Source organism: Amblyraja radiata (genome assembly GCF_010909765.2).
Source record: "Amblyraja radiata isolate CabotCenter1 chromosome 42 unlocalized genomic scaffold, sAmbRad1.1.pri SUPER_42_unloc_2, whole genome shotgun sequence".
NCBI lineage: Eukaryota > Metazoa > Chordata > Chondrichthyes > Rajiformes > Rajidae > Amblyraja > Amblyraja radiata.
The window spans coordinates 1,439,597-1,461,874 of record NW_022630088.1 but is presented as its reverse complement, the minus strand read 5'-3'; the positions used below and the strand labels follow the sequence as shown (position 1 = coordinate 1,461,874).

The following is a 22,278-nucleotide window of genomic DNA, read 5'->3' as shown; positions in this document are numbered from 1 at the left end:
GAGGAAAGACATTCAAGTGGGTTTTGTGCTGGCGACTTGATGTTTTGAACGAGTTATTTATGGCTACTAAAAGTACCAGAGCTTGTAGTGCGGCTCAACAACAGAGGCCTAGTTCGCAGGAAGAGACGACGTCTACAGGTACCTCGACCCCGCTCCATGGCTCTACCTCGCTGAAGGCAGGACCGCAAGTTGTCGATGTGGAGGTCCTGAAGCTAGAATTACTAACATCTTTGAGACAGAACATTGCAGATATTTTTAAAACCGAACTACGAGCAACATTGGTGATGATTTGTCCACAATCAGAGTTGACCTTCAAGCCGTGAAAACACAACTCGCGAACGATAAGGTTGCTACGGACATTGAGTTGGCCATACTCCAAGGTACTGTGGGGATAATGGAGGAGTCACTTTCTGCCTGTACGGACGAGATTGCTGAGCTGAAGATTCACATCAAGCGTCTAACTGCTGAGTTTTTTTAACTTGGACAAAATATGTGAGGATCTCGAATCCAGATCACGCTGCAACAACATAAGAATAGTGGGCGTTCCTGAGGAGACAGTTGTCAATTCCATTGCTATCACCACCCTGCTTAAGGACGCGTTCAAGCTGGATAAAGAGCCGCTACTGGACCGGGCGCACAGATCCACACAGCCGAAACCACGACCCGGTGAGCAACCACAACCCATCATTGCCAGGTTCCAATACTACAACGACTGTGTAAATGTTTTACAGCGTGCGAGAGAGGTTCGACACAACGATACCGGTGATATGAGGATCTCGTTTATCCCGACCACACCGGGCAGCCTTCAACGAGGTCAGAAAACAGCTGCGTGGTGTGAAGGGGGTTCGCTATGGTCTTTTCTACCCGGCCCGACTCCGGATCAGCTACCAAGGTGTGGAGAAAGACTTTGACTCGGCGGAGGATGCCAAGGCTTACGTCAACAAGATGAATATTGGGTGATGTTGTACAATATGTTGCAATAATGTCATGCATCCATGCCTTTAGTTTACATTTAAGTACTTGTTCACATTTGATGTTTGTTTACATTTGGACACTTGTTTACTCCTGTTCAACTTGCATTAGTTCATCTTCTCTGCAATTTTCCTTTTATACGCAGGGCGAATTTATCTTGTTTAAATTGTTGTGTGATAATATCTTATTTTGCACTAATATTAGGCCTTCAAAAGATATTACGGTATATTGGTGTTTACATATTTTTGAAGTGGTCTTTTCACGTACATCCTTTTAGCCTACATGAGGTAATATTTCATTTAAGCTGCTATTGGATATTAATTATTAGTTGTGCCTTTTATTGCACATTTAGGAGTCTTATTCAAGAATAGATTATTTCTTTATTGATAATAGTCTCAACTCATGTGCTGTTTCCTCGGATTATTCAAGTATACTAATATCTGATCATGCACCATTATTTCTAGATATTCAGTTATTCATACAGAAATCTACTCCCCCCTTTTGGAGATTTAACTCTTTATTGTTGGCTGATAAAACATTTTGTGAATTTGTTTCAAACTCAATTCTCAAGTTTCTCTTCTTTAACCAGAGTGAATCTACATATTTTTCATTAATTTGGGAGATCAATTTCTTAGAGGGCAGATTATTTCATATTCCTCCTATTCTAATAAAAAACACAATACCAATACACAATACCAACACAATACAATACTGAGCTTACATCTGCTATTAATAGCCTCGATCAAGAATGTTCATCCGATCCTTCTCCAGAACTATTTAAGAAGCGTCTTAATCTTCAGGCGGAGTTTGATCTTATTTCTACCAGAAATGCTGAGCGACTGTTGTTACAAGCTCGTGGTACTTATTATGAACATGGTGATAAAGCAAATCGATTACTAGCACACCAATTAAAACGTCAGTTCACCTCACGTCTTATACCTCAAATTAATAATGTTTCTAACACGACTGTTACGGATCCTGTGGAAATTAATGCTACATATAAATCATTTTATTCTTCCCTATACAAATTAGAATTCCCTGCTGATACTACCAAAATGAATCAGTTTCTGGCCAATCTTGAGAATCCTACCATTGATTCTGACCGTGCAAAATAATTGGATACTCCACTTACCCTTGAAGAACTATGTTTTGCAATTACAGCAATGCAATCTAACAAAGCCCCAGGTCCTGATGGATTTCCAATAGAGTTTCTAAAGACATTTATTGATAAATTGGCACCTCTACTTTTGTTGATGTTCAATGAATCTTTGGGAAATGGTTTGTTACCTCCCACACTGACTCAATCTTCAATAGTTCTTCTGTTAACGAAAGATAAAGACCCCACTTCCTGTGGTTTTTATAGACCCCTGTCTTTACCGAATGCTGATGTAATTTACCTGAGATTATAATCTTATTAATGCTGAGAAGGCATTTGATAGGGTTGAGTGGGGGTGCCTATTGAAGAAATTTGGTTTTGGAGATAAAATTATCAGTTGGGTAAGATTACTGAATGCATCGCCACAAGCTAGTGTTCAAACAAATGATATTCGTTCTGAATACTTTGCACTAGAACGTGGGACACGTCAGGGCTGCCCTTTATCTCCATCTCTCTTCGCTTTGGCTATTGAACCACTGGCCATTTCTTTAAGGTCCTCCACTTCCTTTAAAGATGTTATTCGTAACGGTGTCGAATATCGTTTATCTCTGTATGCGGATGATTTGTTGCTGTATGTAACTGATCCCGCTTCTTGTCTTCCGGGTATCCTATCAATTATGGATATTTTTTGTTCTTTTTCAGGATATAAACTAAATCTTCAAAAGAGTGAATGCTACCTCATTAACGCAGCAGGTATGTAACTTCAGGAAGCTGATTTGCCCTTTAAAATCTCGCGTTCTGGATTCAAGTACCTTTGCATCAATGTGACGCGTACATTCTCAGGCTTTTTGTCTGCCAACTTTACCCTGCTCATGACTAAAGTGAAATCTGATTTTCAGAGATGGAATAATCTGCCTCTCTCTTTAATTGGGAAGTTTAATGTTGTTAAAATGAATTTGCCTAAATTTCTTTATTTGTTTCAATCAATTCCCTTATTCTTACCAAAACATTTTTTTGACTCCCTAGACAAAATGATTAGCTCTTTTATTTGGGGTGTGAAGCCCCCGAGGGTCCGTAAATCATTACTCCAATGATGTAAGTTCAGTGGTGGTCTCGCTTTACCAAACTTTCAATTCTACTACTGGGCTACTCACATTTATAAAATACGTTGTTGGGTTGATTTATTTAGCTTGGTGCGAACTGGAAGCCCGCTCTTGCCCTCCTTCATCCTCTATATCTGCTCTTATATATTCCTCTCTTCCAACCAAGATTTCATTGTTGATCAACAATCCTGTTGTGCTTAATACTTTAAAGGTTTGTTATCAATTCAAGAAACATTTCAAATTTGTAGCTGCATCTCCTTTAGGTCCATTATGTAACAATTACCTGTTTTCTCCCTCACATTTGGATTCTGTTTTTTTCAGTATGGCATAACAAAGGTATACAATGTTTTGTTGATCTGTTTTCAGATGGTATTTTTAACAGCTTTACCAATTTATCATCATTGTATGGATTACAGCAAATCATTTTTTTAGGTACTTCCAAGTTAATAATAATAATGGATGGGATTTGTTAGACACTTTGTTTCTAAATGTTTTTCTAGTTTTCCCTCTTCACCTCCACGACAAATACGGGATAGTTTGATTACTTTCAAGACACAACAAAGAGGGATTGTTTCAGAGATGTATAACCGCATTCTGGATCTTTGCGATCAGTCCAACTCTAAAACAAGGGCTGCTTGGGAGGAAGAGCTGGGACTTCAACTTACTGAGGAGTGGTGGGATAACGTTGTGGGTGGGCTATGTACTGTTACGCCTTATGCATGTCTTGCACTCATTCAGTTTAAGGTTATACATAGGGTCCAATTTTCTAAATCAAGACTGTCTGTGATTTATTCAGAGGTGGATGATAAATGTGATAGATGTTCGGGCCCACACTGTCATCTGAGCCATATGTTTTTCCTTTGTCCACGATTACATAATTTTTGGTCCGGCTACTTTAATATAATGTCTACTTTAATGGGAATACCTCGACAGCCCTGTCCATTGATTGCCATTTTTGGGTCCCTGGATGAGTCAGGTCGATTAAACTCTGTGCAAAAATAAATTATTAATTTTACATCTTTAATAGCCAGACATCGCCTACTCCTACAGTGGAAATTCCCGAACCCACCCTTTGTGTCACAGTGGCTCAAAGATGTGGTGCTTTTTCTTAAATTTGAGAACATTAAATATAGAGTGAGGGGATGTACTGATCATTTTTTTCACAAATGGCAGCCTTTTTTTTATCATACTTTACAGACTTGCAGGTTCTGCCAGACTCAGGGCCGGTTTGTTAAATTTTGCTATGTGTAGGCGCACTCTTCACTCTTAATGCAAGATAATGCGCAATCTTCTTTACAAATATTTTTAATACCTATTTATTATTTTCTTTACTAATTAGTGTATATGTGAGTCAATGGCTGTTGTGTTTTGTTCTTTTTAAACCGAAGGAGATGCAATGGAATTTTGTTGCACAGTATTGTGCAATGACAATAAACGTATTATATTCTATTCTAATTAGCCAAGTGGGGTGGGGTGGTGTGTGACTGATGGTATAGTTGCATTATATATAACTTTTTAAATATATATATTTTTTAATTATTTCTATTTATTTTATGTTTCTGTATATTTTTGTATTTTTCTTTTGTGTATTATTTGAATGTGTCTTATTAACGTGCCTTTTTACATTATTGTGTTGATTTGTTTAAAATGAAAAATAACATTTATAAGAGAGACACAGGGAGGGAGAGACAAGGAGGGAGAGACAGGGAGAGAGAAAGAGAGACGGGGTGGGAGATTGCAACCTTCACGTGGTCCGCCCTGTTTCGACAAATGCAATCAACCCTGCGTGCACAATCAAATAAGATCAAATAGAACAAGTTGTCTGACAATTTTATGCTGTGCACGCCATACGTAAGAAGAAGCAGAAAGAGAGACAGAGAGAGAGCGATAGAGATGAGAGAGATAACGAGATGAAGAGAGAGACTCCCCTCAGCCGCGACATTACTCTTCCACCACCCCGGCCTCACGGCGCCCACCCATCAACCCCACCCGAGATTGACTGTAGAGTCTCATGTGGTTTAAAAGGTAGTGTCCCTAAGAAGTTGCAGATGTGTAGGGGTGGAGCCGCACAGCTATTTTATTTTCCTTCGCTCTTCGGAAATGCATTGGCTATCTATGTGGAAACATGTCAAATGGGATAGTCAAGGACGGAGTTAAAGGGAAAGAGAGTAAAGGGATGGTTAATGACCCCAGAATTAACAGGACATGAAGCTCACAAAGGGATAGGAGCGTATGGCCAAGTGTAATAGGGATCGATGTGAAAGGTCAAGTCAAGTCAAGTCAAGTCAAGTTTATTTGTCACATACATATACGAGATGTGCAGTGAAATGAAAGTGGTAATGCTCGCGGACTTTTGTGCAAAAGACAAACAACCAAACAACCAAACAAACTATAAACACAATCATAACACACATATTCTTTTACATAATAAACAATGGAAGGAAAAACGTTCAGTAGAGTTAGTCCCTGGTGAGATAGGCGTTTACAGTCCGAATGGCCTCTGGGAAGAAACTCCTTCTCAACCTCTCCGTTCTCACCGTATGGCAACGGAGGCGTTTGCCTGACCGTAGCAGCTGGAACAGTCCGTTGCAGGGGTGGAAGTGGTCTCTCGTGATATTGTTGGCTCTGGAGTTGCACCTCCTGATGTATAATTCCTGCAGGGGGGCAAGTGAAATTCCCATAGTACGTTCGGCCGAACGCACTACTCTCTGCAGAGCCTTCTTGTCCTTGGCAGAGCAATTCCCAAACCAGATGGTAATGTTCCCGGACAAGATGCTTTCCACCGCCGCTGCGTAGAAGCACTGGAGGATCCTCGGAGACACTCTGAATTTCCTCAATTGCCTGAGGTGGTAAAGGCGCTGCCTTGCCTTACTCACGAGTGCTGAGGCGTGTGATGCCCATGTCATATCCTCGGAGATGTGGACTCCCAGATATTTAAAACAGTTCACCCTATCCACAGGATCCCCATTTATCCCCAATGGAGTGTACGTACTCGGAATATGTGCCCTACTAAAGTCCATGATCAGCTCCTTCGTTTTTTTGACGTTTAAGAGGAGGCTGTTATCCTGGCAACATAGTGCTAGACCAGCCACCTCCTCCCGGTAGGCCTTCTCGTCATTGTCTGAGATCAGGTCCACCACCACAGTGTCATCAGCAAACTTAATTATTGAGTTGGAGCTGAACCTAGCCACACAGTCATGTGCGTACACCCAGGTCAATGGGCAACAAGGAAATGGCAGAAGAGTTGAATAGGTACTTCGGATCTGTTTTCACTAAGGAAGACACAAACAATCTCCCAGATGTACTGGAGAGTAGGAGTAAACAGATGTACCCGATCTAAGGGGGGTAGAGGAACTGAAATAAATTTTCATTAGGGGAGAAATAGTATTGGATAGGCTAATGGGACTGAAGGCTGATAAATCCACCGGGATTGATGGTCTGCATCCCAGGGTCCTCAGGAAGGTCTAGAAATAGTGGACGCATTGGTGATCATTTTCCAATGTTCAATAGATTCAGGATCAGTTCCTGTGGATTGGAGGATAGCTAATGTTATCCCACTTTTCAAGAAAGGAGCGAGAGAGAAAACGGGGAATTACAGACCAGTTAGTCTGACTTCGGTGGTCGGAAAGATGCTGGAGTCAATTATTAAAGAGGTAATAATGGGGCATTTGGATAGAAGTAAAAGGATTAGTCCAAGTCAACATGGATTTATGAAAGGGAAATCATGCTTGACTAATCTTCTGGAATTTTTTGAGGATGTGACAAGTAAAATGGATGAAGGGGTGCCAGTGACGTCACGACCGCGGTGCCACAGGTGCTGTCGCCGAGGGAGGACGGACGGAGCCGCGGCTCGAGAGACTAACAGAGACTAACAGAGGCAAAGAGGTTTGCCTCGCACTGCAAGGGAGCAGTGGACCAGACAGGAAGAGCGGACGGAATTACCACTAGACAGCCAAACCAGTAGGTAATTTACGGCTGGGGTGAGTACTTTCCCATTTATAGGAGGTAGGATTATATAAATAAGGGGTGTATCAATACAGTAGGGGATTCTTAAACAGGACCAGTTAATTACCTATATAAGATGGGCGGTCAGGAGATGTGCCAATACTGCGAGATGTGGGAATTTGTCGACACCATTGATGTAGAAGATCCCTACAGCTGCAGTAAGTGTTTGAGGCTAGAGGAACTCCAGCTCCGCATTGATGAGCTGGAGACCCAACTTCATACGCTGCGGTACATCAGGGAGGGGGAGTATTACCTGGATGTTTTGTGCCAGGGGATGGTCACACCGACCAGTTTAACTAATTCAGTAGGCAGTGAGCAAGGAAAGGAAGGTGTGGCCATAAGCGAGGCAGGTAGGGGGAACCAGGAGGAGATGCGGCAGGAGCCACAGCCCTTGTCCCTGACGAGCATGACCGAGGCTCTTACTCAATGTAAGGACGGGATCAGGGGCTGTGGGAGGGATGAGCAACCTGGCTGCAGCACCGTGGATCAGGAGGCCATTCAAGAGGGGGGAGTTAGAAGAAATGCCGTAGTGATAGGGGATAGTATTATTCGGGGGGTAGATAAGGTTCTCTGCGGCCAGCAGAACATGTCCCGAAGGCTGTGTTGCCTACCCGGTGCTAGGGTTAAGGATATCTCTGCGATGCTGGAGAGAAATTTGCAGAGGGAGGGGGAGGATCCAGTGGTCGTGGTCCATGTGGGGACCAATGACATAGGAAGGACGAGGAAGGAGGATCTGCTGAAGGAGTTTGAGCAGTTAGGGAATAAATTAAAAAGCAGAACCTCGAGGGTACTGATCTCCGGATTGCTACCTGAGCCACGGGCCAAATCGGCGAGGGTACGTAAAATTAAAAAGCTAAATGCGTGGCTCAAAGACTGGTGTGGGAATAATGGGTTTGGTTTCTTGGGCCACTGGCACCAGTACTGGGACAGGGGGGATCTGTTCTGTAAGGACGGACTTCACCTGAACGGTGCTGGGACTGGGATCCTGGCAAATCATATAACTAGGGCAGTAGAGAGGTCTTTAAACTAAGTAGCGGGGGGGAGGTATCAAGGGGGGTAATAACGGCAGGGGTAGAGGAAATAGAGCAGGGTATCAGTGGGGAAGCGGAAATTCAAAATGTGACAGGAGACAGAATTTGTGAAGATAAAGATCTAGATGTAAAAGGGGCAAAAACGGAAAGGAAGGGTAGTAAAAATCATCTGAAAGTGCTTTATCTAAATGCACGGAGTATTCGTAATCAGATAAATGAATTAACGGTGCAATTAAGTATATATAGTTATGATATCGTGGCCATTACGGAGACATGGCTGCAAGGAGATCAGGACTGGGAGTTAAATATAGAGGGGTACTCGACAATTAGGAAAGATAGACAGGAAAGAAAGGGAGGAGGGGTGGCCCTTTTAATAAGGGAGGGAATAACGGCAATAGAGAGGAAGGATATTGCGTTGAAGGATCAGGATAGTGAAACAGCTTGGGTACAGATAGAGAATAATAAGGGGAAAAAAACACTAGTGGGTGTAATTTATAGACCTCCAAATAGCTGTGACGCTGTTAGTCAGAACATAAATCTGCAAATAGTTGACGCATGTAAAAAGGGAACTGCTGTAATCATGGGGGACTTCAATTTTCATATTAATTGGGCAAACCAAACTGGGCAGGGTAGACTAGAGGAAGAGTTTATAGAATGTATTAGAGACGGGTTCCTAGAACAGTATGTCACCGAACCGACAAGGGGGGAGGCAATCTTGGATCTGGTCCTGTGTAATGAAGCAGGATTAATTAAAAATGTCATAGTTAGGGACTCGTTGGGAACAAGTGACCACAATATGGTCGAATTCCATATTCAAATAGAAGGGGAGCAGGTTGAAACTCAGGCTAGGGTGCTTAGTCTAAATAAGGGGGATTATGAAGGTATGAGGACTGAGCTGATCAAAGTTGACTGGGATAGCAGACTCAAGAATAAGACGGTACATGAGCAGTGGTGTACGTTTAAGGGTCTACTGTATAACCTTCAAGAAAAATTTATTCCTATGAAGAAAAAAAGGGGTAAGGGTAAGAACAGTCAGCCATGGCTCAGTAAAACTATAAAGGATAGTATTCGGCTGAAGGCAAGGGCATATAAGGTAGCCAGAGATAGTGGGAGGGTAGAGGATTGGGAAGCATTTAAAGGTCAGCAAAAAATAACTAAGAGATTAATTAAGACTGTGAAAATAGACTATGAAAGGAATTTAGCGAACAACATAAAAACTAATAGTAAGAGTTTTTATAGCTATATAAAAAGAAAAAGGGTGGCTAAGGTGAACGTTGGTCCATTGGAGGGTGAGACTGGAGAGTTGTTGGTGGGGAACATGGAAATGGCAAAGGCATTAAACGAGTATTTTGTATCAGTCTTCACCATAGAAGACACAAAAAATATTCCAACGCTGGATAAACAGGGGGCGGTAGGAATGGAGGAGCTAAATACTATTAAGATCACCAAGGAGGTGGTATTAGGGAAATTAATGAGACTGAAGTAGGATAAATCCCCTGGGCCTGATGGATTACATCCAAGGGTCTTGAGGGAGATAGCGGTGGGGATTGTGGATGCATTGGTGATAATTTTCCAAAACTCCCTGGAGGCAGGAACGGTCCCAGTGGATTGGAAAATGGCCAATGTAACACCTATATTTAAAAAAGGAAGTAAACAGAAGGCGGGTAACTATAGACCGGTTAGTCTAACATCGGTGGTGGGTAAAATGTTAGAGACAATTATTAAAGAAACACTAACGGGGCACTTGGATAAACATGACTTCATCGGACAGAACCAGCATGGTTTTGTGAAGGGGAAGTCCTGTTTAACGAATCTGCTCGAATTCTTTGAGGAAGTAACAACCCGGGTGGATAAAGGGGAACCGGTGGATGTGGTATACTTGGACTTCCAAAAGGCTTTTGACAAGGTGCCACATAAGAGACTATTGCTAAAAATAAAAAATTATGGGATTGGGGGTAATATATTAGCATGGGTAGAGGATTGGCTAACAAATAGGAAGCAGAGAGTGGGGATAAATGGTTCATACTCGGGATGGCAACCGGTAACTAGCGGGGTTCCGCAAGGGTCGGTGCTGGGACCCCAGTTGTTCACAATTTATATAAATGATTTGGAGGAGGGAACCAAGTGTAATATATCAAAATTTGCGGACGATACAAAAATGGGAGGAAAAGTAGGGGATGAGGAGGATAGGAAGAGTCTGCAAAAGGATATAGATAAGCTAGGTGAGTGGGCAACAACTTGGCAGATGAAATTTAATACTAATAAATGTGAAGTCATTCACTTTGGGAAAAAAAATGATAGGGCAAGTTATTTTCTAAATGAGGAGGAGCTGCGTTGTAATGCAACGCAAAGGGATCTAGGGGTATTAGTACATGAATCACTAAAAGTTAGTATGCAGGTGCAGCAAGCAATCAGGAAGGCCAATGGAGTTTTGGCCTTTATTGCTAGGGGGATTGAGTATAAAAACACGGAGGTCTTGCTGCAGCTGTACACAGTATTAGTGAGACCACATTTGGAATACTGTGTACAGTTCTGGGGTCCATACTTAAGAAAGGATGTACTAGCCCTGGAGGCAGTGCAGCGAAGGTTTACAAGATTAATTCCTGCAATGAGGGGATTGACATATGAGGAAAGGTTAAGTAGGCTGGAACTCTACTCTTTGGAGTTTAGAAGAATGAGAGGCGATCTCATTGAAACATATAAGATCGTGAGGGGCCTTGATCGGGTGGATGCACCGAGGATGTTCCCAATGATCGGGGAAACTAGAACTAGGGGACATAGTTGCAGAATAAGGGGGGGCTCTTTTAAAACTGAGATGAGGAAGAACTTCTTCACCCAGAGGGTGGTTAATTTATGGAATTCACTGCCCCAGGGAGCAGTGGAAGCAGAAACTTTAAATATATTTAAGACTAAAATAGATGGTTTTTTAGCTGCCAAGGGGATAAGGGGCTACGGGGAGAGGGCAGGGATATGGACCTAGGTATGGTTAGTATAGTAAGACCTGAGTGATCTCCTGGACAAGTGTCGATCGCCTGGATTGGGGTCGGAGAGGAATTTCCCGGATTTTTTTCCCGAATTGGACCTGGGTTTTTATCCGGTTTTTTGCCTCCCCCAGGAGATCGCGAGGTTCTTGGGGTGGAGAGGGGTGATAGCGGTATAAAGGGGAGGGTAGTGTCTTGTGTTCTGTGTCTTGTGTCTACTGTTTGTGGGTAAGTGTGTCTGTTTAGTGTTCAGCCATGAGCGAATGGCGGTGCGGGCTCGACGGACCTGGTGGTCTACTCTCGCACCTACTTTCTATGTTTCTATGTTTCTATGAATGTAATGCATCTAGACTTTCAGAAAGCCCTTGATAAGGTCCCGCACGGGAGATTGGTGATTAAAATGATAGCACATAGTATTGGGGGTGTTGACATGGGTTAAAAATTGGTTGGCAGACCGGAAGCAAAGAGTAGGAGTGAACGGGTCCTTTTCAGAAAGGCAGGCAGTGGTGAGTGGAGTGTCGCAAGGCTTGGTGTTGGGGCCGCAACGATTTACCATATATATTAATGATTTGGAAGAAGGAATTAGGAGCAACACTAGCAAGTTTGCGGATGACACAATGCTGGGTGGCAGTGTGAACTGTGAAGAGGATGTGAGGAGGTTGCAGGGTGACCTGGACAGGTTGAGTGAGAGGGCAGATGCGGTGCAGATGCAGTATTATATAGATAAATGTGAGGTTATCCACTTTGGCGGCTAAAACAAGGGGGCAGATTATTATCATAATGGGTTTAAGAAGGAACTGCTGATGCTGTAAAATCGAAGGTACACAAAAAAGCTGGAGAAACTCAGCGGGTGCAGCAGCATCTATGTTGTATATGTTATATATGTTATATATCATAGCTGCTGCAGCACCCACTGCACCCGCTGAGTTTCTCCATTATCTTAATGGGGTTAGGTTAGGTAAGGGGGAGGTACAGCGAGACCTGGGTGTCCTTGTACACCGGTCATTGAAAGTTGGCGTGCAGGTACAGCAGGCAGTGAAGAAAGCTAATGGAATGTTGGCCTTCATAACACGAGGATTTCAGTATAGGAGTAAACAGGTTCTTCTGCAGTTGTATAGGGCTCTGGTGAGACCACATCTGGAGTATTGTGTACAGCTTTGGTCTCCTAATTTGCGGAAGGACATCCTTGTGATTGAAGCAGTGCAGCGTAGGGTCACTAGATTGATCCCTGGGATGGCGGGACTGTCATATGAGGAATGATTGAAAAGACTAGGCTTGTATTCACTGGAGTTTTGAAGGATGAAGGGGTATCTTATAGACATATAAAATTATAAAAGGACTGGCCAAGCTAGCTGCAGGAAAAATTTCCCCAATGTTGTGTGAGTCCAGAACCAGTGACCACAGTCTTAGAATAAAGTGGGGTCATTTAAGACTGACGTGAGAAAAAACTTTTTCACCCAGAGAGTTGTGAATAAAGTCTAATCTAATCTAATCTAATTTATGGAATTCCCTGCCACAGAGGGCTGTGGAGGTCAAGTCACTAGATGGATTTAAGAGAGAGTTAAATAGAGCCCTAGGGGCTAGTGGAGCCAAGGGATATGGGCACGAGTTATTGATAGGGGAATATCAGCCATGATCACAATGAATGGCGGTGCTGGCTCGAAGGGCCGAATGGCGTCCTCCTGCACCTATTTTCTATGTTTCTATGAAATTGACTGTTTATTCTCTATCTTCTCAACTTTTATTAAGCAGCGGATGTGGCTCAGCAAAGAGACTGTTCATTTTCTTCGCTGCGTGACCTGGCATTAAGATTGTTTACCTTATCGGTATTTTAAGTTTAATTTCTTCCTATTTCTTACCTTTTGAATTGAATTCAAGAGAGATCTGAATTGTACACTGGCCATGTGGAATTCGGATTGAGGTGTTGGATGAGAATTGGAAATGCCTTTATCTCAGAAAAATATCTGTCAATTTGAAATTGTTTTTTCTTTCTAATGACCTATTTTTAAAGGGTCTGCCTTGTAAGTAGTTAAAGAGTTTAAGTAAAGCCGAGCACTTGCACTAGCAAGAGTACAGCACAAAAACATGAATGTTTTCGCCTTTCTTCTGCAACACTATCAAGATTACAGCACAATAACACGAACAGGCAAGAGGCTGTACAATGCTTTGTAAGATAAAGAATTGCCAAATTGCTGATTATTAGGGTATAAATATATCTGATTGAACATTAACTCTGTGTGTGGAGAAAGAGAGACTCTGTAGTCTGTATTTTCAATACTGTGAGAGTTGACTCCCACACCCGCATTGCGAAATAAAGACGTTACTGTATTACTAACTTTTGTGTTGTCATCTGTTTGAAGCAAATTGAACCTGAACTCTAGGACTCAGCACATGGGAGGGGAAAACCCAGAAAGGGAGGGACATCAACCTACTCTTTAAAACCCCTTACCGGCTAGAAGTAGATCTCTTTCCCTGATGAAGCTACAGCGATAGTGAAACTGGAAAACCGTTGCCCAGTCGGGAAGAGTTCGGCCGGTGGTTTCCGCAAGCTGGGAAAAACAAAGACTTGGTGAGCACCGTGGTTTTAACCCTACTACGCTAGAGATAATTGGTGCTATACTTTACTGCATTACTATTGCAGTATAGTTTACTACTAACTAAGCCAGAAATGAGTAATAACATGCAGAGGGGAGTGGGGGTAGAGCCATTGTTTAGCAACAGTAGAGCTAATAGGACTTGATGTTTCAATCCCTGTAATAAGTCGGCACTCTTGCTATTTGCAGTGGGAGTGGAGTGGTGAGTGGAGGTGCGTCATCGGGGTCATCAGGTGGGCACCCTCCTTCTTTGACGTTTCATTGATAAGCCCACAACATCTCCAGAGGGCTCAAGGGTGAGACCTGGAGTCCCAGTTATACCTCCCACAATTCCATACCCTCCTGTCTACATCTTGAAACCCAATTGTTATCTCTCCTTATGATCCAAATCCAATTGCTGCTTTTTTCTGCAGAATTTGATGATGACTTGATTGCTTGTTGGAGGGAGCAACCCCTCACCTCCATTTTCTTTAATAGCCTGGTCATAGATGTAGCAACAAATCCCCTGCATCCCACTTCAACTGGGAAAATCTTGGTCCTCCTGCCATTCTGGGCAGCTTCAGCTGCCTGTTCAGCGTACTTTGTCTTTTTCCTCATAAGCTTCTTCAACACCATCATCCCATAGCAAAGAGTTGGAGTAAACGGGTCCTTTTCACAATGGCAGGCAGTGAATAGTGGGGTACCGCAAGGCTCAGTGCTGGGACCCCAGCTATTTACAATATATATTCATGATCTGGATGAGGGAATTGAAGGCAACATCTCCAAGTTTTCGGATGACACTAAGCTGGGGGGCAGTGTTAGCTGTGAGGAGGATGCTAGGAGACTGCAAGGTGACTTGGATAGGCTGGGTGAGTGGGCAAATGTTTGGCAGATGCAATATAATGTGGATAAATGTGAGGTTATCCACTTTGGTGGCAAAAAACAGGAAAGCAGACTATTATCTAAACGGTGGCCAATTAGGAAAAGGGGAGATGCAACGAGACCTGGGTGTCATGGTACACCAGTCATTGAAAGTAGGCATGCAGGTGCAGCAGGCAGTGACGAAAGCGAATGGTATGTTAGCTTTCATAGCAAAAGGATTTGAGTATAGGAACAGGGAGGTTCTACTGCAGTTGAACAGGGTCTTGGTGAGACCACACCTGGAGTATTGCGTACAGTTGTGGTCTCCAAATCTGAGGAAGGACATTATTGCCATAGAGGGAGTGCAGAGAAGGTTCACCAGACTGATTCCTGGTATGTCAGGACTTTCAAATGAAGAAAGACTGGATAGACTCGGCCTATACTTGCTAGAATTTAGGAGATTGAGATAGATAGATAGATATAATTTAATTGCCACACAACCAAGGTCGGTGGAATTTGGGTTGCCAGCAGCGGTACAGTAATAAAGAACACAACCACAATAAAATTTTTACACAAACATCCACCACAGCATTCATCACTGTGGTGGAAGGCACAGAGCTTGGCCAGTCCTCCTCCATTTCCCCCCCGTGGTCGGGACCACCACCCTCCACAGCCGTTGCTGCGGGCGTCCAGATGGTAAGGGACAAAGTCAAAGTCAAGGTGAGTCCAGGATCGGCTCTTCCCAACCAGAGACCGCGGCTTCAGGCTGGTGTAGGCCGCAGGCCGGCGGTCAAAGTTTTAAAGTACCTGCCGCGCCGCAGCCGGAAGCACCGCAGTCTGCAGGGCCGGCGGTCGAAGCTCTCCTCCAGGGGAGATGGTAAGTCCATGCCGCACCCGCGGTCGAAGACGGCCGCGGGCCGGCGGTGAAAGCTTCTGCTTCCACCCGGGTCCTCCACGAGGGATCCCGGGCTGTAGACGCCGCACCAGCTGGAGTTCTGCAGACCGCGGGCCAGCGTAACGGAGCGCTCCCCTCCAGCGAGGTCTCAGCCGCTCCGCGCCGAGAGTCTACGTTGCGCCCGCCGCTGAAGCTCCGGGCGCGTCTCCGGGAAAGTCCGCGCCGATCCTTGCTGTTAGGCCACGGGGGGGGGGGGGGGGGGGGGGGGGGCGACCTGAAAAAATCGCCTCTCCGTGGAAGAGGCGGCCGAAACGGTTTCCCCCTTACACCCCCACACCACCCCCCACACATAACACACAAAGAAACATTAAAAACAGACTTTTAAACATACTAAAAAAATAAAAAAAAGTTGGAAAAAAACGGACACGCTGCCGACAGGTTGCTGCCAGTGCAGCACCCCCTACAGGTTCTACAGAGGGGCGATCTTATAGAAACTTACAAAATTCTTAAGGGGTTGGACAGGCTAGATGCAGGGAGATTGTTCCCAATGTTGGGGAAGTCCAGGACAAGGGGTCACAGCTTAAGGATAAGGGGGACATCCTTTAAGACCGAGATGAGAAAAACATTTTTCACACAGAGAGTGGTGAATCTCTGGAACTCTCTGCCACAGAGGGTAGTTGAGGCCAGTTCATTGGCTATATTTAAGATGGATTAGATGTGGCCCTTGTGGCTAAAGGGATCAGGGGGTATGGAGAGAAGGCAGGTACAGGATACTGAGTTGGATGATCAGCCATGATCATATTGAATGGCGGTGCAGGCTCGAAGGGCCGAATGGCCTACTCCTGCACCTATTTTCTATGTATCTATGTATCCCATGGAACTGTCTATTCCACAACGTATGCCAACTTGGCTGTTGTGAACCACAGGACCATGTCTGGCCGGAGTGTAATAATGTGTAATAATGTCAATCGCGACCAGCACAGGAATCAACCGAGACCGAGAGACTTCTTCGCAGTCGCTGTTAGAGTTATTTATAAAATGGCCCAGACTCTGCACCGGAGAGAAGAGATAGAAAGATAGAGAGACAGAGACAGAGACAGACAGAGGTAGAGATAGATAGAGAGTCTCCCCAGCGGCGACATGACTCCTCCACCGCCCCGGCCGCCCGGCGCCCACCCATCAGCCCCACCCGAGATTGATGGTCGTGTTGCGGCGGCGGGACCCGGCGCAGACCCGACCCCAGGCCCAGGCCCGGCTCCCCAAGCTCCGCCAACCCCAGACCCAACAATCTTAAGTCTGAAGAAAGGTTTTGGCCCGAAACGTTGCCTATCTCCTTCGCTCCATAGATGCTGCTGCACCTGCTGAGTTTCTCCAGCATTTGTGTGTACCATACCAATCTTGTATGTTTCAATAAAATACCCTCTCATCCTTCTAAACTCCAGAGTGTACAAGCCCAGCCACTCCCTTCTCTCAGCATAGACAGTCCCCCCAATCCCGGGAATTAACCTATTAAACTTACGCTGCTCTCCCTCAATAGCAAGAATGTCCTTCCTCAAATTAGGGGACAAAAACTGCACATAATACTCCAGGTGTTGTCTCACTAGGACTCTGAACAACTCTGAGCCTTGCGGAATGTGTGGAGCCGAGGAATCTAGGCATGCGTGTACGAGTTGGGCCGAAGGGCCACTTTTCCACGCTGTATCACTCTATGACTTTATGACAAAGTGCTGGAGTAACTTAGCGGATCAGGCAACATCAGTGGAGAAGATAGACATAAAGTGCTGGAGTAACTCAGCGGGTCAGGCAGGAATGGGTGGTGTTTTGGGTCAACATCCTTCTTTGGTTTAGTCTAGTTTAGAGATGCAGCGTAGAAACAACAGGTCTTTCGGCCCACGGAGTCCGCGCTGACCAGCGATCACCGCGTACACTAGCACTAACCCACGCACATTAGGGACAATTCAGCAATTTTGCGGAGGCCCATTAATCTACAACCTTGAACGTCTTTGAAATGTTGGAGGAAACCAGAACACCCGGAGTTAAAATCCACGCACCCAAGGGGAGAACGTACAATCTCCGCACAGACAGCACCCGTAGTCAGGATCGAAGCCGGGTCTCTGGCGGTGAGGCAGCAACTGTACCGGTGCGCCAGTGTGCCGCCCAGAATTATATAACGGTTTCCGCCGCCATAAACACTCAATATGTGCTAGTAATGTTCTGTTTGCCAGCTTGTTGATCCTCTGTGTTCCCCTCCTGCAGCGTTTAGGAGCAGTTACTGTGAACGGGGAGACGGGGACATGAGCTGCTATTGAGGGCGGCCAGGGTGCAAGTGAGCCGCCCCGCTCGGTGTGCGGGCTAAGCTTCGGTGGAGGACCACATGACGGGGCACAACAAGAAGAAGCGTTATGAGTGTGACGTGTGTGGCAAGTCCTGGCAGTACCCGAGCCTGCTGGCGATACACCGGCGGGTTCACACGGGAGAACGCCCCTTCGACTGCACGGAGTGCGGTAAGAGTTTCAAGTCGCCAAGTGAACTGAAGATCCACCAGCGAGTGCACATCGGCGAGAGGCCCTATGGCTGCTCCACATGTGGCAGGAGCTTTGCCCAGTTGTCGAGGCTGCGGGAGCACCAGTGGGTGCACAGCAGTGAGCGGCCCTTCACCTGCTCCGTCTGTGGCAAAGGCTTCACGTTGTTGTCGAGACTGAACGTGCACAGGTGGGTGCACACCGGGGAGCGGCCTTACATCTGCAGCAACTGCGGCAAGGGGTTTACCCGCTCCGGCAGCCTATTGGTGCACCAGCGCACCCACACCGTCAAGGGCTCCTACACCTGTGCCCAGGGTGGTAAGGGCTTCGCCACATCCAGCAACCTGCTAAGGCACCAGCGCACCCACAGCGGCGAGCGCCCCTACACCTGTTGGCGTGCACCCCCGTGCGGCAAGGGCTTCATCTGCTCCAGCCAGCTGCGGTCCCACCAACGGGTGCACGCCGTCGACCGTCCAGTGTGGAGAACGCTTTGCCATGGCCTCGCACGCCCTGTCTCACCAGCACGAGCACACCAGTAGCCAGCCCTTCGACTGCCCGTACTGTGGTGAGGAGTTTGACAGCTCGCGGGGGTTGGGGCAGCACCGGCTCCCACTGTGACAATAGAGCACGGGGCTGCGGGAGAACCAGCAGATACACACCAGAGAGAGACCCTTAGTGTGAGCTGAGTATGACGAGGCTTTCACCCACATGTCCAGCATGTGGCAGCACCGGCGTATCCACAGCGGTGAGCGTCCCTTCCCCTGCCCGTCCAGTGGTAAGGGCTTCACCCCCCTTGAGCACCTGCTGGAGTACCGGCGAGTCCACACACTGGCCAGTGCCCCTTCACCTGCCCGCTCTGTGACAAGGCCTTTGCCCACTCCTCCAGCCTCCTGGCACACCGCCACGTGGATAGGCGCTGTTTAGGTAAACACAAAATGCTGGAAGAAATGGGTAACTTTTCGCGTCGAGGCCCTTCTTCAGTCTCGACCCAAAATGTCATCCATTCCTTCTCTCCAGAGATGATGCTTGTCCCACTGAGTTACTCCAGCGTTTTGTGTCCTTTTTCGTAAACCAGCATCTGCAGTTCCTTGTTTTTAAACCATTCTGGTTAACCATCTCTGCACCTTCCCCAAAGCCTCCATGTCAGTCCTGTAATGGAGTGACTAGAACTGTATGTAATATTCCAAATGCTACCTGACCAATGTCCCTTAAAGCTGCACATATACATTCCTCTCTCCTTATCTCCCATCCTTTTTTCTCCTTATTTTCTATCGCCTCTGTCACTTAGTTCACTCATCTGCCGTTCACCCCCTTATCTGTTAACATAAGGTCAGTCTGAAGAAGGGTCCCGACTCGAAATGTAACCTATTCATGTTCTCCACAAGTACTGCCTGACCCGCTGAGTTACTCTAGCATTGTGTGAAACGTCACCTATCCATGTTCTCCACAGATGCTGCCTGACCCGCTGAGTTACTCCAGCACTTTGTGTTAGAGTCATAAAGTGACACAGTGTGGAAACAGGCCATTCGGCCCAACTTGCCCACACCTACCAACATGTCCCAGCTACAATAGTCCCACCTACCTGCGTTTGGTCCATATCCCTCCAAACTTGTCCTATTAGGCTGTGGGCCGAGCATCAAAAATGTGTCTGAAATCAACTTTCATGACCTATGTATCGGAACTACATTGAATTTTGCACAGCTTTAGATAAAACTAGACCAAGTGCAGACCCGTTGGGTCTGTTTCCCCAACGGCGTTTGCGGGGGGGGGGGGGGGGGGCTGCGGCATCACACTCACATTAACCCCCCACCAAACACACAGGTGGGGGGAGGGGGGGAGAAGAGGGGAGGGAGGGAGAGGAGGAGGAGGAAACGGGACAGATTTGGGAGGGAAAGGAGAGCGGGGTAGGGGGTGAGAGAGGGGGATGGGGAGAGAGATGAGGGGGGTAGGGGAGGAGGGAAGGAGAAGGAGAGGGGTGGGGGGAGAGGGGAAAGTGGGGAGGGAGAGTGGAGGGGGAAGGGAGGCGTAAAGTGGAAGAGTGGGGAGGGAGGGGTAGGGGGAGTGGTGGAAGAGGGACAGAGGGGTAGGGGGAAAGGGGCGGGGGGAGAGCGAATGGGGTGGGGTAGAGGGGGAATGGGGTGGGGGAGAGAGGGATGGGTGGGAGAGGGAGAGGGGTGAGGAGAGGGAAACAGAAACAGAAATTAAGTGCAGGAGTAGGCCATTCAGAAACAATGGTTCTGAACTTAAAGAAAGGTAACTTTGAGGGTATGAGACGTGAATTGGCCAAGATTGACTGGCAATTAATTCTAAAAGGGTTGACGGTGGATATGCAATGGAAGACATTTAAAGACTGCATGGATGAACTACAAAAATTGTTCATCCCAGTTTGGCAAAAGAATAAATCAGGGAAGGTAGTGCATCCGTGGATAACAAGGGAAATCAGGGATAGTATCAAAGCGAAGGATGATGCGTACAAATTAGCCCGAAAAAGCAGCATACCGGAGGACTGGGAGAAATTCAGAGACCAGCAGAGGAGGACAAAGGGCTTAATTAGGAAAGGAAAAATAGATTATGAAAGAAAACTGGCAGGGAACATAAAAACTGACTGCAAAAGTTTTTATAGATATGTGAAAAGAAAGAGATTAGTTAAAACAAATGTAGGTCCCTTGCAGTCAGAAACGGGTGAGTTGATCATGGGGAACAAGGATATGGCGGACCAATTGAATAACTACTTTGGTTCCGTCTTCACTAAGGAAGACATAAATAATCTGCCGGAAATAGCAGGGGACCGCGGGTCAAAGGAGTTGGAGGAATTGAGTGAAATCCAGGTTAGCCGGGAAGTGGTGTTGGGTAAATTAAATGGATTAACGGCCGATAAATCCCCAGGGCCAGATAGGCTGCATCCCAGAGTACTTAAGGAAGTAGCTCCAGAAATAGTGGATGCATTAGTAATAATCTTTCAAAACTCTTTAGATTCTGGAGTAGTTCCTGAGGATTGGCGGGTAGCAAACGTAACCCCACTTTTTAAGAAGGGAGGGAGAGAGAAAACGGGGAATTACAGACCAGTTAGTCTAACATCGGTAGTGGGGAAACTGCTAGAGTCAGTTATTAAAGATGGGATAGCAGCACATTTGGAAAGTGGTGAAATCATTGGACAAAGTCAGCATGGATTTACAAAAGGTAAATCATGTCTGACGAATCTTATAGAATTTTTCGAGGATGTAACTAGTAGCGTGGATAGGGGAGAACCAGTGGATGTGGTGTATCTGGACTTCCAGAAGGCTTTCGACAAGGTCCCACATAAGAGATTAGTTTACAAACTTAAAGCACACGGCATTGGGGGTTCAGTATTGATGTGGATAGAGAACTGGCTGGCAAACAGGAAGCAAAGAGTAGGAGTAAACGGGTCCTTTTCACAATGGCAGGCAGTGACTAGTGGGGTACCGCAAGGCTCAGTGCTGGGACCCCAGCTATTTACAATATATATTAATGATCTGGATGAGGGAATTGAAGGCAATATCTCCAAGTTTGCGGATGACACTAAGCTGGGGGGCAGTGTTAGCTGTGAGGAGGAAGCTAGGAGACTGCAAGGTGACTTGGATAGGCTGGGTGAGTGGGCAAATGTTTGGCAGATGCAGTATAATGTGGATAAATGTGAGGTTCTCCATTTTGGTGGCAAAAACAGGAAAGCAGACTATTATCTAAATGGTGGCCGACTAGGAAAAGGGGAGATGCAGCGAGACCTGGGTGTCATGGTACACCAGTCATTGAAAGTGGGCATGCAGGTGCAGCAGGCAGTGAAGAAAGCGAATGGTATGTTAGCTTTCATAGCAAAAGGATTTGAGTATAGGAGCAGGGAGGTTCTACTGCAATTGTACAGGGTCTTGGTGAGACCACACCTGGAGTATTGCGTACAGTTTTGGTCTCCAAATCTGAGGAAGAACATTATTGCCATAGAGGGAGTGCAGAGAAGGTTCACCAGACTGATTCCTGGGATGTCAGGACTGTCTTATGAAGAAAGACTGGATAGACTTGGTTTATACTCTCTAGAATTTAGGAGATTGAGAGGGGATCTTATAGAAACTTACAAAATTCTTAAGGGGTTGGACAGGCTAGATGCAGGAAGATTGCTCCCGATGTTGGGGAAGTCCAGGACAAGGGGTCACAGCTTAAGGATAAGGGGGAAATCCTTTAAAACCGAGATGAGAAGAACTTTTTTCACACAGAGAGTGGTTGAAG

At 45.8% G+C, this 22,278-nt stretch overlaps 1 protein-coding gene across 1 annotated transcript; it reads left to right on the top strand.

Annotated features, from left to right (window-relative positions):
* Positions 1-59: 59 nt before the first annotated feature.
* On the top strand, positions 60-18,578 carry LOC116969018 (zinc finger protein 19-like). The gene is made up of 3 exons (XM_033015992.1): positions 60-138; positions 803-956; positions 18,230-18,578. Exons 1-3 carry the CDS (start codon positions 60-62, stop codon positions 18,576-18,578), a joined length of 582 nt encoding a protein of 193 aa, XP_032871883.1.
* The last annotated feature ends 3,700 nt before the right edge of the window (positions 18,579-22,278 follow it).